This window comes from Pocillopora damicornis, chromosome 12, assembly GCF_964200805.1.
Source record: "Pocillopora damicornis chromosome 12, jaPocDami1.2, whole genome shotgun sequence".
Classification (NCBI taxonomy): Eukaryota; Metazoa; Cnidaria; class Anthozoa; order Scleractinia; family Pocilloporidae; genus Pocillopora; species Pocillopora damicornis.
Genome location: NC_142681.1, coordinates 9,638,091 through 9,651,271, shown reverse-complemented (window position 1 = coordinate 9,651,271; position 13,181 = coordinate 9,638,091). Strand labels below are relative to the sequence as shown.

Sequence of the window (13,181 nt, the reverse complement as noted above, 5' to 3'; positions counted from 1 at the left end):
ACTGCTAGATCCAAATCATCTCTGTGATGTGCATATGACTATGCCCACACTACGGCCCATACCACTTGCAGCATGTCTGTTTGCTTCCCTGACTTCTTTTTTCTTTTCATGATTTGATTCGATCAGCGCAATGTCAACCCTCCGAAATTCAAAGAGCGTCAACCTACAAACGCGATAACTCGAAACTATCTTTTTTTCCCTCTTTTGGTGATCGCCTTTAGCGTAAAAAAAATCCATTTTGGGAATCAATAAGAATCGATACGGAAAGCCCCGTTTGTAACTCGTTGCTTCATTTTGTCACTGTCACACCAGAGGAAATCACCAACTGGCACTATATACTTCCGTTATGGAGTAAGTCGTTGTTACCAGTACTCCTCCGAATCTCCTCAGAGTGTCCCTCCCCTGAGGAAGCGGAAATACACTCTGAAGCGAGGCATAGTAAATACGCAAGCGCGAACATGTGTGGTTTCCTTTCGTAGTTCAAAATGGACATTGACAAACTGTTGGGTACGAGGTAGCTACCACGAAGGATTTACTTCACAAGCTTTTGTAATGACAGGACTATTCCGCGAGGTTAACTTCATACAGAAATTAACCTCTTCTCAAGAAAGTTTCTGCGTGGTTTTCGACAACTGAAAACGCTTAGTTTTTAGATGGAGTTTGGCGAATTGTCAACAGAAGGCGATGTCGTTACAAAAGAGGTTTCATCTCCGTGTAGTCAAGGTTAGTTTGTATTTGATTGTGATCAAGCTTCTGAAACCTATGTTTATTTTACATATTTGGAGAAGTAGATTTCAAAGTAGCTATTGGACGGGTCAAGGTAAAAAAGAGACGTGGAATGGATAAGTTTTTTTCGTACCTTACAGAACATCAATAAACATTTTTTTTTAGACACGGTTGACGACCGTTGTGTCAGACAACCAAAAATAGCGGCCGTACGTATCAAGCTATGTTAAATTATATCAATGCTTTTCTTATCATAGAGAAAGTTACCCGAGTAGGCGAAGAGTTTGTTGCCTCGGCTGAAAGAGGAGAGAAGGAAACGGAGCAAAACACGCCACGTGTTGTGTACTCGAAGGTGACAAATTAGGAACTGCCAACTTTGTATTTGTACAATAAAAGTAGTGTCGCTACTTTTTAAGCTGTCATACGCCTTGAAATTTTCAATTTCTCGGAGAGGATAAGTAAACAGACTATTTTGTTCATAAAATAACCGGAGCATTTAACTTTTTAGGAAGAGTTACTCAATTTGAGGGAGTCTCCAGCATCAAAACTCTGGCCATCTATTCTTTCAGAAGAACACATCAGGTTTGATACTTTTGATTAGAAAAAAAATAAATAGTTGAGTATTTAATTGATACTTTTTATATTAAAGATCAAGATACGTTTATCTCCAATAAATTTCCCATTGTGGATATCTTCAGATTCCAAATACTAAGTTTTGACCATTTAACTTCTATGAGTGTCCAAGACAGAATTTCTCCTTTCAATATCAATACAATATCAAGCAGACAAGTTCTAAATAACAATTTATTTGTTTATACACATGTATTTTACCTAAATAGACTTGCTCAATTTTAGCCATTTTTATATTGGTATCAATTTTGTACTTGACAGTCTGTTTTTGGCTGTTGTTCGATTTTAATCAAGTGAGTTTTTGCTTAGAATTATAAACTCCACATGACATGCACTACTTCAACCGGAACCAAGTGAAAAAGCAAATCATCTTTTTAAATTATTGATACACTTTGGGGCACAGATACCATAACTTTAGGTCCTGGATACAGCTTAAAATATGCTCACCACATAAGATTGGATTAAAATGTGGCTCAGTCTAAATAGATTGTCACCATGAAGAACAAGTGACCAAGAAAAGAAAAACATAAGTTGTGTGCTCAGCATAGAAATCTTTTATATGTATTTGTTAGTTTTTCAAGTCCTGCATATTAGCTTTTATATGGTAGAATATGATTGTTCATGAGACAGATATCCAATGATTTGTCACCTTAGTTATTTGCAAAGTTTCTTGACAGTAACATTGTCAAGTATTTATGTTGGTTACACTAGTCTTTGGTTTTTTATCAAAAAAGGCAGGGAGTGTGGGATCCTGAAATCTGGCACCAATCTAACTCAAGCGGAAAAAGATGTACCTCACCAGGAGAGGAACTCAAGAAACAACTCATGTAAGTAAAATCATGGTACACTCTGGCTATTTTATCTTTTAAAAAAACCTAATCCCAGACAAGGAAGCCCCTTTCATTCTTAACTGACTCCCATGAGTGACTGAGACATGATTTCTCCTTAAAATACCAATTCAATATCATGCAGACAAGTGATAAGGATAATCATTAGATCCAATACCAAATTCTCCAAGCTAGCATCACGAGAATTGTATTAATGACAGTTAGGAGAATTACAAATGCGATCTTGGGAGTGAAAGTGTTGACTAATAGATCCATTCAGTGGAAATGTTTACATCTATGATGCCATCCAGTTCAGACCATATCATGGGAGCATACAATCAAGCAATTTGTCACTTGCATTTAAGTGTGTGCAACCAGAGCACTATATGTTGTAACCTGTCAAATGAATAATCACATAGTCTGATTGAAGTTGCACCAGAACCGTAAACACACTTCGTGAATTTGTGTATTACCCAGGTGAGTCAATTTGTCAAACCCAATCTTCATTATTAAATGAAATTTATCACAATTAAGTCTGTTGAAGTTTATTGATAAATAATTGTTTGGATTTCTTTGTTTTCTGTGCATAGTGAATGCACCTTTCTATTTTTTTATCTGTATGATGAGGGCTTTTCTTTGGAAGGATGTTTAATTGTTAATCATTTTTTTTTTTAATTTAAACAGAACTCTTCCTCTGCCTTAAGTTTCTTTAGGCTTTTAAATGTTTGTTCAAGGAAAAAACCTCTGTCTAATAAATTTCTAATTTTGGTGGATTGCCTAGCTTGCCTTAAAATACAATTAAAAAATCAATGACAATTTTACAATATTGTAAGTGACCTGAATAATGACAGAATTTCAAAAATGCCTTGAGAGCATGTCTTTTAGTTTTCCTGCAGAGGTTAGCCATGCTTGTGTGACACTACCTGACACTATTATTTCATTTTGTCCACTTTTTTTGATCTTGCTTTGTGATCAAGAAGCATAACTTTCTTGTTTTTTGTTTTTTTTTAGTAACTATATCGAGATTAATCTTTTATTTGTTCCAAATAAACTTGGGATTTTTTTTCCATCTCAGTATTGAGGATGGTATAGTGTTGAGCCCTCAACGTCAAAGCTTTGTACAAGGCTGTCAGATTCCTCAGAGTGCACCGGAAAGGAATAACCAACAGGAGAGAGTGAAGACAGGTTTGAGCAGGACAACTGATCGTGATAGGGAGGGTAGGAGTAGACTCACTGGAAGGGTGGGTAGAGGAAGGGCCTTGGACTATAAAGAACGCACACCTCTACAAGAAAGGAACAAGGTAAAGCTTTTGAACTGTTGCTGGTAATTCTTGTTCTTACTCAAAGCTGATTTTATAGCATTCAGGTTGGAGACATTTGAGAAATTTATGAGCAAAAACTTATCTGTCATTGAACATTGAATTTAGAAGCTCCACTTTTCTAAAAAAAACCATCTAGGTTATGTAATGAGCTTGCCTCCTTACAGTTTTTTTGCAAAAAATGTCCAGCTATTGAGACCTTTGTCTTTGGCTCTTTGTGCACTTGGTTGTGTCAAAGGCCAGAGCACAACACCAAAAACACTGCACCTTTTTTCAAGTGCCAAGCATGTGCATACTTCAATTTTCCCACCTAAAAGTATAACACTCAAGATGCAGGAGACAAGACCTATGGAGTACATTTCTGATCCAAGTAGAGTAGAAGTTCTACTCTGTTAAAGAGGTTTTTGCAAAGACAGCTCATTTTGACTTGTTATTTAAGACCCTGAGTTATCGTCTTTTGTGAAGCCCAAGCCCTCCTGAACAGCAGTCTAACATTCTCCCACTTGAGCAAACCAACTGAGCTGTTAGATCATACTAAGCGTTGATATTAGGAATGCATTTGATACTGTATTGAAAACTTTTCAGGATCCAGAGGAACCGTCAGGGAAATATTCAGGTTTAAGGGAAAAGGAAGAGAGAGGTGAGCGAGACAGAGCTGGTGGAAGTTATGGCAAGGAGAAAGATAGAGGATTCAGGGAGAGAGATCAAGATCAAAACCGAAATAGAGAAGAACATAATAGAGGGAGAAATATTCATGGTATGTAGACAAGGAAAGGCAAGTCTGCCAATCAACTCGTGAGTAAAAACTAGGTTCAGCAATTGACCAGCAAGGGTTTTGGTCACCATGACAACAAAAAAATTTTGGCTTCTAAATTTGCTGTATACATCACCAATTTGGTGACCTTTAGTGGCATTTAGCCACATGTCATGTAGTAAGCTTTTAAGTATCATTCTATAATTTAGTTTAAATGGTTAAAGTGAAATGGTAATTTTGCACTCTAGGGTTTTGTGTCACCAAATTGCACCTTTGAAATGTTACACTCTGACAAAGAGCTGATGCTTGAGACATTAATGGTAGAAACTCTTTATGGTGGCCAAGTTACATCTTTAACTCAGTTTATGAATGACCTATGAAACATGAAGGAAGTTTACTTTCAATTGATAGTTTGCATGTGGCATATTTGTATAGATATTAGCAAAGTTGAACATGATCAAAATCTTCTTTGAGCTCCTTTTTCTTTATTTTGTTAAAATCACAGGGAAATGATTTAACCATGTAACAGTTTTTTTAGAAAAATTGAGAATCAGATTGCCATTATACAAATAATTCTTCTAGGAAAAGATAAAATATTAGATGAAACTCCTTCCTTTAAAATGTAGAAATCTTATATTAATAGTAAATGATCTGCTCACAGTCAGGAAAAAACATGTGAAAGAAATTCAAAATGAAGAGCCAGAATGGTTTACATTTGGTCCATCAAGCCAGTTTGAAACCATGGAGCTTAAAGGATTTGATGATGACGAGCTTGAAAAAAGAGGTAATGTGGACAATTGTTACTTATCAATACTTGTACTTGCAACACGCTGCAAGATTAGTCACTACTACTTAAATGAAATTAAATACTTAAGGTAATTCACCAGAGTAGAAACTGACATTGCATTTTTACCCTTACCTTTCTAGATCAAGAGAGGCGTAAATCTGCATCTGATGAGCTCAAAGCAATTTTGTCAGGTACAATGCAATTTTCACCAATTATTATTGATAGCTGTGTCATCATTCCATAGCCAATAATATTTATGTTGATGATTAATTGTAAGACAAGTTGTAAGTGGGAAATGCTGTTCACCCTTTAACTCATGATATCTTACATGTGAATAACCCCTTTTTATGGTTGAACAGTCCCTGAATTTGAGAAATTTTGATGTTTTGGTAGCTTAACACCCTCAAGCTAAGAGATTTGTTATTTCTATATGCCAGTCTACTTGGTGATAAATTGATATTTTAAGGATATTTTGAGGATATTTTAACCCTTGCAATGCCATCAGTCATGTCACAAAGACATGATTAAAAAATAATACTGCAAAGAATTTAAAAGTCATCTTCTAGGGTTGTGATTGGAGGATTTGAATTTGTTTTTTTCATTTGTTCCTCTAGGTGCCCAGTACAATAATAATTTGATATTAGGAAATGTAACCACAAGGCCTTAAACTTCAGAACTTGCATTTTTTTGGATGCAGCATAGTTCCCAGAAAGTCTTTTCCATTTGTTGTAGACTATAGCTAGACTGTAATAGGTGTGACCTTATTTTAGTTGGTAAGAAAGCCCCCATGAATGGTGAAGTGAAGAGTTCTTCAGCTACAACAGGCAGTAGTCCATCCCAAGATGGTGCAGGTGACCAAAAGAACAAAAAAACAAATGCTAAAGAAAATGTAAATGGTACAGCTGATGACAGCCATAAACAAAATGCCAAGCCTTTTGATATTAACGACTTTTTCCTGAGTGAATCATTGCTGCCTATTTCAGGAGGGGTAAGTTCATCTGACCTCACCCCTTCTTACATGTAAGTGTCAAGATATGACTCACAACCTTCCCTCCCAGAAGGGATGCGTTAACTCCAACTAGCTGTCTGGTTTGTCTATTCTCATTTCCTGTGTGATAGATAACTATATTGTTAAAAAACTGATTTTACCTGTATTAGTTAGAATATTCCTCAAGTCAAGGCCTTCCATCCTTAAGTTTTCCCTGATAACTTCAAGAAGTATAAAGAGTCAGCAAAGTACAGTGGCTTATTATGTACTTATTGATTGAGTAATTTTTCCTGCCCTGCCTGACTAGACTCAGTCAATAAGCATATTGTCAAATGACCACCAGACATTGCTTCTTTTCCTTGAAAGAAACAACATTAGAGAGCCCTTTTGGGAATCCTCTACATTGCAAACGTAATAATTGGGGAAAAAATGAAACAGTCAATAACATTGTTTCATCCATTATGTTTTGATCAGGTGGACCAAGCCAGTAGTCGGTTTCGTCAGTTTTTTGGTCAACCTGGAAGTAACTACAGTAGCAGTAGAAGTGGAAGTCCAGGTAGGTGTACTGGAAACAGCGTTGACAAAATGTACTCTCTTTGATTTAACTGTTTCCTCCGCCATTTTGAAGAATGGTTCCTCTTTTTCAAAATGGTGAAATGAATTGCTGGTTGTATAATTCATACTCTTAGCTAGGCATACACACATTATTGGGAACAAAATCTGACTCCACTTTTTGTACACACATTTTTGAACGGCTGGGCGGCTTAATTTTCGAAGCTGTTTTCTCGTTTGTTTCAGCTGAAAGAAAATTTGCCTGGTATTTTTGGAACGTAGCCTGAATCAAACAATTTCTAACCGTCTTCTCCATCAGTAGAAATTACACTAAGCTAAAGTTTTTGATACCTGTCATTTGAAACGCTTGCTTTCATCCCCTGAGAATCATATTTCTTATCTAAACATTGTTTTATCACGTTCACTATCCTGGGGAAAGGTCTGTTGCATAACCGAATAATTGAACAAATGCTTTTAATAGGTATTGCAAGTGGTGGTACAAACACACCTCGGACGCCGTCACCAGGACCAAACTACTTATTCTCCCCAATTGCACCTTCAGTAGTTGATGGTGTTGACTCTCATGGCCTGGCGCACATGCTACAGAGTACCCGCATCAACATGCAGCCTTTTCTGGATGAGGTTATGTCTGTCGGAAAGGAAAGCAAAGTTAAAGGATCAGTCAGGTTGGAGGACATTGAGGCTGAGGTCACAAAAGATGGCGTGGACTTTGCAAATAAAGAGACTAGTGACTTGGAACAAAACAAAGAAAATCTCAAAAGAGGTGACACAACTAGCTCAAAGGAGGAAATGTTGGCATTTAATATGCTTGTTGAAAAGATGAAGTCTTCAGGGACATTGCCAGAGAAGCCTCAGCCTGCGGTAAGATGTTTTACAGCATTATTTTTCTAAGTTGAATCTGTATTATGGAGCAACACGGGGGGGGGGGGAGAGGGGAGAGAGAGAGGGGGGGGGAACCATAAAGTTGCCACATTGTTAGCAATAGTTCTTTTCTGTCTTGTTCCTATCTTCGTGGCTGTCTAATAGAATTAAAATATGTTAGCTTTGTAGGTTATGAACGTTCTGTACAAGCGCGTATCCGTGATCTGTTTAATTTTATAATAAAGTTTGGATATAACGCGTGCTGTCCTTGGTTGAAAGATAGTGTTCCAACACAGTACAAAATACCGAGCTGAGCTAAAGCTGTCCTGCCATCTTCCAATTTATACAGTTTGTACTACGCCTCGTGTTTCCTCCTTCGCTTCTTTCGTGCTCTAGCCGCTTCCTACGTGCTTTACAACAGAACAGAATACAGTCAAGGCTTCTTATTTGTGAATTAAAATGAGGCAGGAGATATTGTCATTGACTCGTTGAAACGCAACGAAAGATTACCATAACTGAACTGTAGAACAGGTAAAGTCTGTAAGTTGGTGGCGAAATAATTCATTTCTTCCTGTGATATATTATTTACTCAAAGATTCCGGGATTACCGTCCCGTTTACTACCAAGACCACCATCTCCTAAACGTAAAACTCCAAGAAATACACCTTCTCCTTATCATGATCTAAGACGTTCACCCTCACCTGCTGAGCTGCTGAAACGGATGACTATGCAGGGAGCAGTATCTGATGACAGGCCCCCATCACCAGCCCAGGTGGTGCCTCAGATGCACAGACCTCCCTCACCTCTAGAGATGTTCCACAAGTACGGTGCAATAGGTATGTGATCTGCCACCTCGTTTATGTAGAAAATAAGTATCTTGAATACCAAGGGGCTGAGAGAAAGATAAGAATAATGATTACTTTGTGGAGGAATTTCTGTAATTTATCGGATTGGAAATTCTCATATATATACCGCTGTGAAAAATGAGGTTGATGAATGACTGGCCACTTGAACCCGTTTGTCTGTGTGTGTGGGTGTCTTTTGTTTTTCCTTGTGCCCCTTCCTCTCCAAAAACAATCTCCCTAGGCACACATGTGAGGCTTAATTTTGAATGGTTAGGATCTTTTCTTCTTTTAATTTACAATGTGGTTTCTCCCTTTTTAGTAAGCCCGTCTCATGATGTGTTTGCTTCTCCTTTGTTACGGCGCACACCGTCTCCTCATGCTATGCTTGCACAGCAGAGAGACAGTCCTCCACTTGGGTTTGGTGGCGTCAACTTGCATAACGTACCTCCACACGTCATGTCGCTGTACCTCGCAGGTCATCATCCAGGCTTGCAGCAGAAAGGCAACCAGAAGTCACCTTCAAGGACGCCACAAGGGAGGAACACCACGCCAGGAGGCGCCCCGGAACCGCGCAATCAGTGTGCGCCACATTCAAAACCAACTTCAGAGGGTCAGATGGGTTCCCCTTTTATACCTGATCGATCTTTCATGCCGACATCTGTGTTGAGAAAGATACGCAAGGAACAGTTAGACCAAAAGATGCCAAAGTCTGACGAACAGCTTAAAGTAAGAACTTCCATAGCAGTTGAAGAAGCCATTGCCAATAACAAAGACCACACGGCTGACCAAGATCCCTTCCAGGCGAAAGCTAGGTCACAGTCAGGCGATACAGATGAATTAGTTAAGATGGCGCTCTTCCAACAGTATGCGACTGAAAACGACGCTCAAGGAAACAAACGTGCTCAGAAACACGACCATCTATTGTCTCCAAGGTCCATGATGTCAAATGATTCACAACCACCCCAAAGTGGTTCGCCAATTTTGCAGAAGCCAACGGCCTTTAGACCTTTACCTGGCTCTCCACAAGTACCGTTTCTTAGTTTCAAGAGTAGCGGTATTCACTCTGAACCAGCATCTCCTCTGCATTCTTTTAATCAGAGCGCAGGATCACCACTGAGACCCGCAAGGCCCCTGCCTCACTCGGAACCATGCACTCCTCAACGTCATCCATTGGCAGATAAAGCAACTTTGCTGTCGCCTCAGCAATTGGCGTCCAAAGGTTTGATGCCAAGAGTAGACAGTAAGCCAGGGGAAGGATTATTTGGCCATGTCACTACCTTGGAGAGTCAGGGAAAAGGCATTCGCAGTGGCATCACGCGTGTTGTCACGGCCAATGAAGGCAGGCCCCTAACGCACTCGTACGAGCAGCAACCGCATAGTATACCAGAGAAGGTGTCTATGCCTGAAGACGTGTTTCACACGAAGAGAAGTGAGAGTTTGTCAAAAAGTCATCATGGTCCAACTATGCAAAGAATGAACAGTACCGAGATGTCGACATCATATGAGAACCTACCGCCAAATCATCCTCAAGGAATCCACGGAAGTGGTTCGCGACCCACTCCGGCTCATTTCATGACAAGATCGTTTTCAGGACCGCATGGTCCACGGCCTGGTCCACATGTACCAAATGGACGCATGTCACCGTCAAGTATGCCAGCAATGCATGGTCATCCTGGTCGGACTCCCTTTAACTCACCTATGCCAGGCATGCCGATGCCTCCCCGTTCTGCAATGCATCCTGGTATGATCCCGCCGCACATGCAAGCAGCTTATCTAAGGATGATGTCTTCAAGTGGAACTCCCATGGGCGGCATCCCCTCTCCCGGAATAAACCCGATGTCTATGAGGTTGCCTATTCCACACTCGGTGGGAAGGTATCCTATAATGCCAGGACACAATCCTGCAGCAGCAGCAGCAGCAGCTGCTGCCGCTATGATGTATGGGGGGCGTCCGTCACCTGGATATCCAACTGTTAACCCTGCAACGATGATAGGAGCTCGTTCCCCTCACATGCCCCATCACGTTGGTCTACAGCAGGTCCAGGGGAGACGAGGTAGGTGTTTTGATCTTTTTTTTCCGCATTTGTTTTAGTGGCTATGCGATGTTGTCTGTTAGTCGCAGGAAACTCGGCTCTACTTACGGTTTGATTGATGGGCCTCGACGGGCCAATACCTAAGTGTTTGAAATGATGAACGAGTATTCCTCTCAGAGTTATCAGCACTTAAAAGACGAAGCATGGTTGCAAATTGGCAGATGACTCTCCAATGGCGTGGCTCGCAGTTGAAAAATATAGGGTGCCATAAGCACTACACTAATTCATATCCACAACAAGATATGTAAACAGTATTAGTCAAAAGTCGATCACTTGCGAAATTTTAACACAAAAGAAATATTCTCCAAGCTGAAAACATAGATCCATGTTAGGGTTTCCATTAGCTTCATTACTATGGGGAGAAGAGTCGTTCACACAACTTTTTCGTCCAGTTTGGCAACACAAGAAATCATAGAAAGGATGGTAGACAATAAGGCGACTAGGCACAAAGACGTCTTTTCTTTTGACAGCACTTGAATTTTTTCCCACATGAGTCATCTGTTACGCTCTCTTGTTTCGACAACACGAACGTAGATTGAAACGTTTTAATCATGGGTGAAACGAATATAGACTGTTGTTCTTTTTATAGTTGCCAGTCCTATTACGAACCATCCTCATCAATCCCATTCTCCGGGTGGGTCTGGCTCAGGCAACATTTTGTCGAAGTGGTTCAGTGAAGATGTTCTCCAACAGGCCGCCCCAGTGCACAAGGATACCACTGCTGACTTTTCAAGGAAAGTCATGTCAGTAGAAGAACTGGAGAGACAGCAGACCGCAGCCATGAATTAATTAAAGCTTTTTTGCGGTAATTTGGTACTGAATGCTTCCATAATTATTGTATTGGTGAGCGTGAGTTTACTGACGCTGTCGCTGAGATCTTTCTGACTGTATTCATATTTTAGATACTATAGATCTGTGGCCTTGTGATTACATCTTCTTCTCTTCTAAATTAAGAAAAAAAAAGTTATTTATTTGTAAAGCCGTTCGTTGCTAATTTCACATGTTTGCTGCTTTTTCGTGCTAGTGAGCTTCATTTCCACAAACGCTATTTGTTCAACTCTTTAGGTTAATTAATGTACACTGTATATAGAAATCAACTGTGCTTCACGTGAACTGAAAAGAAAAATGTTGAGATTGGGGTTCTTCATTTAAGGGATTTGTGTATTTAAATAATTTGCTCAATTTAGTGTCTTTTCCTAGTGTTTTCGTTTAAGAACGTTTGCGCTAACTCGATGTTAGAGTATCCTCTGCGGATGGAGGTTGATCCAATTTTTCCGTGAAATCACTTTCTTTCTGAATTCTTACTTTATAAAGAAAATCCCCAAAAAATATATGAATGGACAATTTCTAATTATTTTGAGCTTACAATTCTTTTGGGTTCTAATTAAGACATGAGTATAGGTATAAATAACTTCAGTGGCCTTCGTTGAGAATAGGTCTAACTATGGCAATGACATTAGTGAAAGTCTATGATGTAGTGGGTCCTTTAACTCGGTCAAAAGTGAACACGCATCAAAGATATAATTCTTCGTTCAATTTCGATTTTGTAGAACGTAACGAGGCCATAATTGTTATCAAGGATTAAAGCTCCGATAAACTTTGGCCATTGACATAGGCTTATCCCAGTCAACCGCAGTCCAAGTTACGAAAGTAATATTTACGTCTGAGCGTGAATGTCCTTCAATGGAAAAGCTTATAAAATGTGGCGAGCAGCTATGTATATTTATTAGAACAAAAGAAAGTTTATATTACAAAATGGTTTAATTCACAAAGGACTTAGTTGGTAACTCACGGTGGCCACCATTTTAATGTATTTGGTACTGGTATGGCTGTCGTGACATCATGTGAAAACAATCTATTTTTCATCTATGATTAATCAGTCTTGCATTATTGCCAAAAGCGGTAGTTCTCATTCCATAATATTCTAAACGTGGGGCTGCACGATTTCGGTAAATGTCAATTGTTAGCGAGAAGACAGTACAATTTGGTCGTAAAATTTTGTAAAATTATGCAAGGCATATGTTATCGTGGATTATGAAACCTGTGTTATTGTCCAGACAACATTCTCCACCTGAATTATCCAAAATGATTTACTGCAGGCTTCGTTTTCCCTTCGTATCGTCGCTATAATGTTAGCAAATCAGATATGTTATGGAATGAAGTTATACTCTGGGTTCGCCCTTCTGGACCACGTGGAAGTAAAAGAGAGGCTGGGAACAAGAAAGGGAATTGCAGGAGGTACATGCTGTGTACAACGAGTACCATGACTGATTGCATAGGATTATGCAAATAAACTTGTTCTCCTGTTATGTTGTTTGGGATATGAGATAACCTACTCGATCCGTTAGAAGACTGGATGACTGTCGGTATTTGTGCAACTGTGCACCTAACCCAACACCAGTCGACCAATAACAAGTTCGGGTTAATGTTGGGTGAGGGGAGGGGTGGGTTGCAGTTGCCCACATACTGATATTGATCCATAGTTACTGTGACTCAGACGGATATCGCGTAAAGAGGCCTTTGCTACGCGCTAGGTGGAATGAAGGAGGTACTCGAGAACAATGGAAAATAGGTATGAGATTTGTAAAAGATTACTTTTTCAAAAATTTCCGGAATTCTTAAAGCTCTGTTTTATTGCTTCAGTTGCCAAAAGGGTGAAGGATAACGTTAATTTAGATTGAATGCGAATCTTACACGGGGACTTACTCGGGCGCTGCTTACACTATTGCGAATACAATTGATGACATACTTAAAGTTCTCTTTTCAAAGTGCTGAAGTT

At 39.5% G+C, this 13,181-nt stretch overlaps 1 protein-coding gene across 1 annotated transcript; it reads left to right on the top strand.

The window, feature by feature from the left end:
* Nucleotides 1-435: 435 nt before the first annotated feature.
* LOC113685994 (uncharacterized) lies at nucleotides 436-12,711 on the top strand. The gene is made up of 14 exons (XM_027203586.2): nucleotides 436-723; nucleotides 984-1,078; nucleotides 1,235-1,308; nucleotides 2,091-2,183; nucleotides 3,259-3,484; nucleotides 4,088-4,259; nucleotides 4,918-5,040; nucleotides 5,184-5,234; nucleotides 5,814-6,031; nucleotides 6,506-6,587; nucleotides 7,065-7,465; nucleotides 8,061-8,301; nucleotides 8,630-10,363; nucleotides 10,992-12,711. Exons 1-14 carry the CDS (start codon nucleotides 654-656, stop codon nucleotides 11,189-11,191), a joined length of 3,780 nt encoding a protein of 1,259 aa, XP_027059387.2. The 5' UTR covers nucleotides 436-653; the 3' UTR covers nucleotides 11,192-12,711.
* The last annotated feature ends 470 nt before the right edge of the window (nucleotides 12,712-13,181 follow it).

Excerpts from the sequence above, each read along its gene's own strand:
- LOC113685994 (XM_027203586.2), top strand. The coding sequence starts at position 654 with ATGGAGTTTGGCGAATTGTCAACAGAAGGCGATGTCGTTACAAAAGAG. Across the intron at positions 1,079-1,234 it reads CACGTGTTGTGTACTCGAAG|GAAGAGTTACTCAATTTGAG; the intron begins GTGACAAATTAG and ends TTAACTTTTTAG. Across the intron at positions 8,302-8,629 it reads CCACAAGTACGGTGCAATAG|TAAGCCCGTCTCATGATGTG; the intron begins GTATGTGATCTG and ends CTCCCTTTTTAG.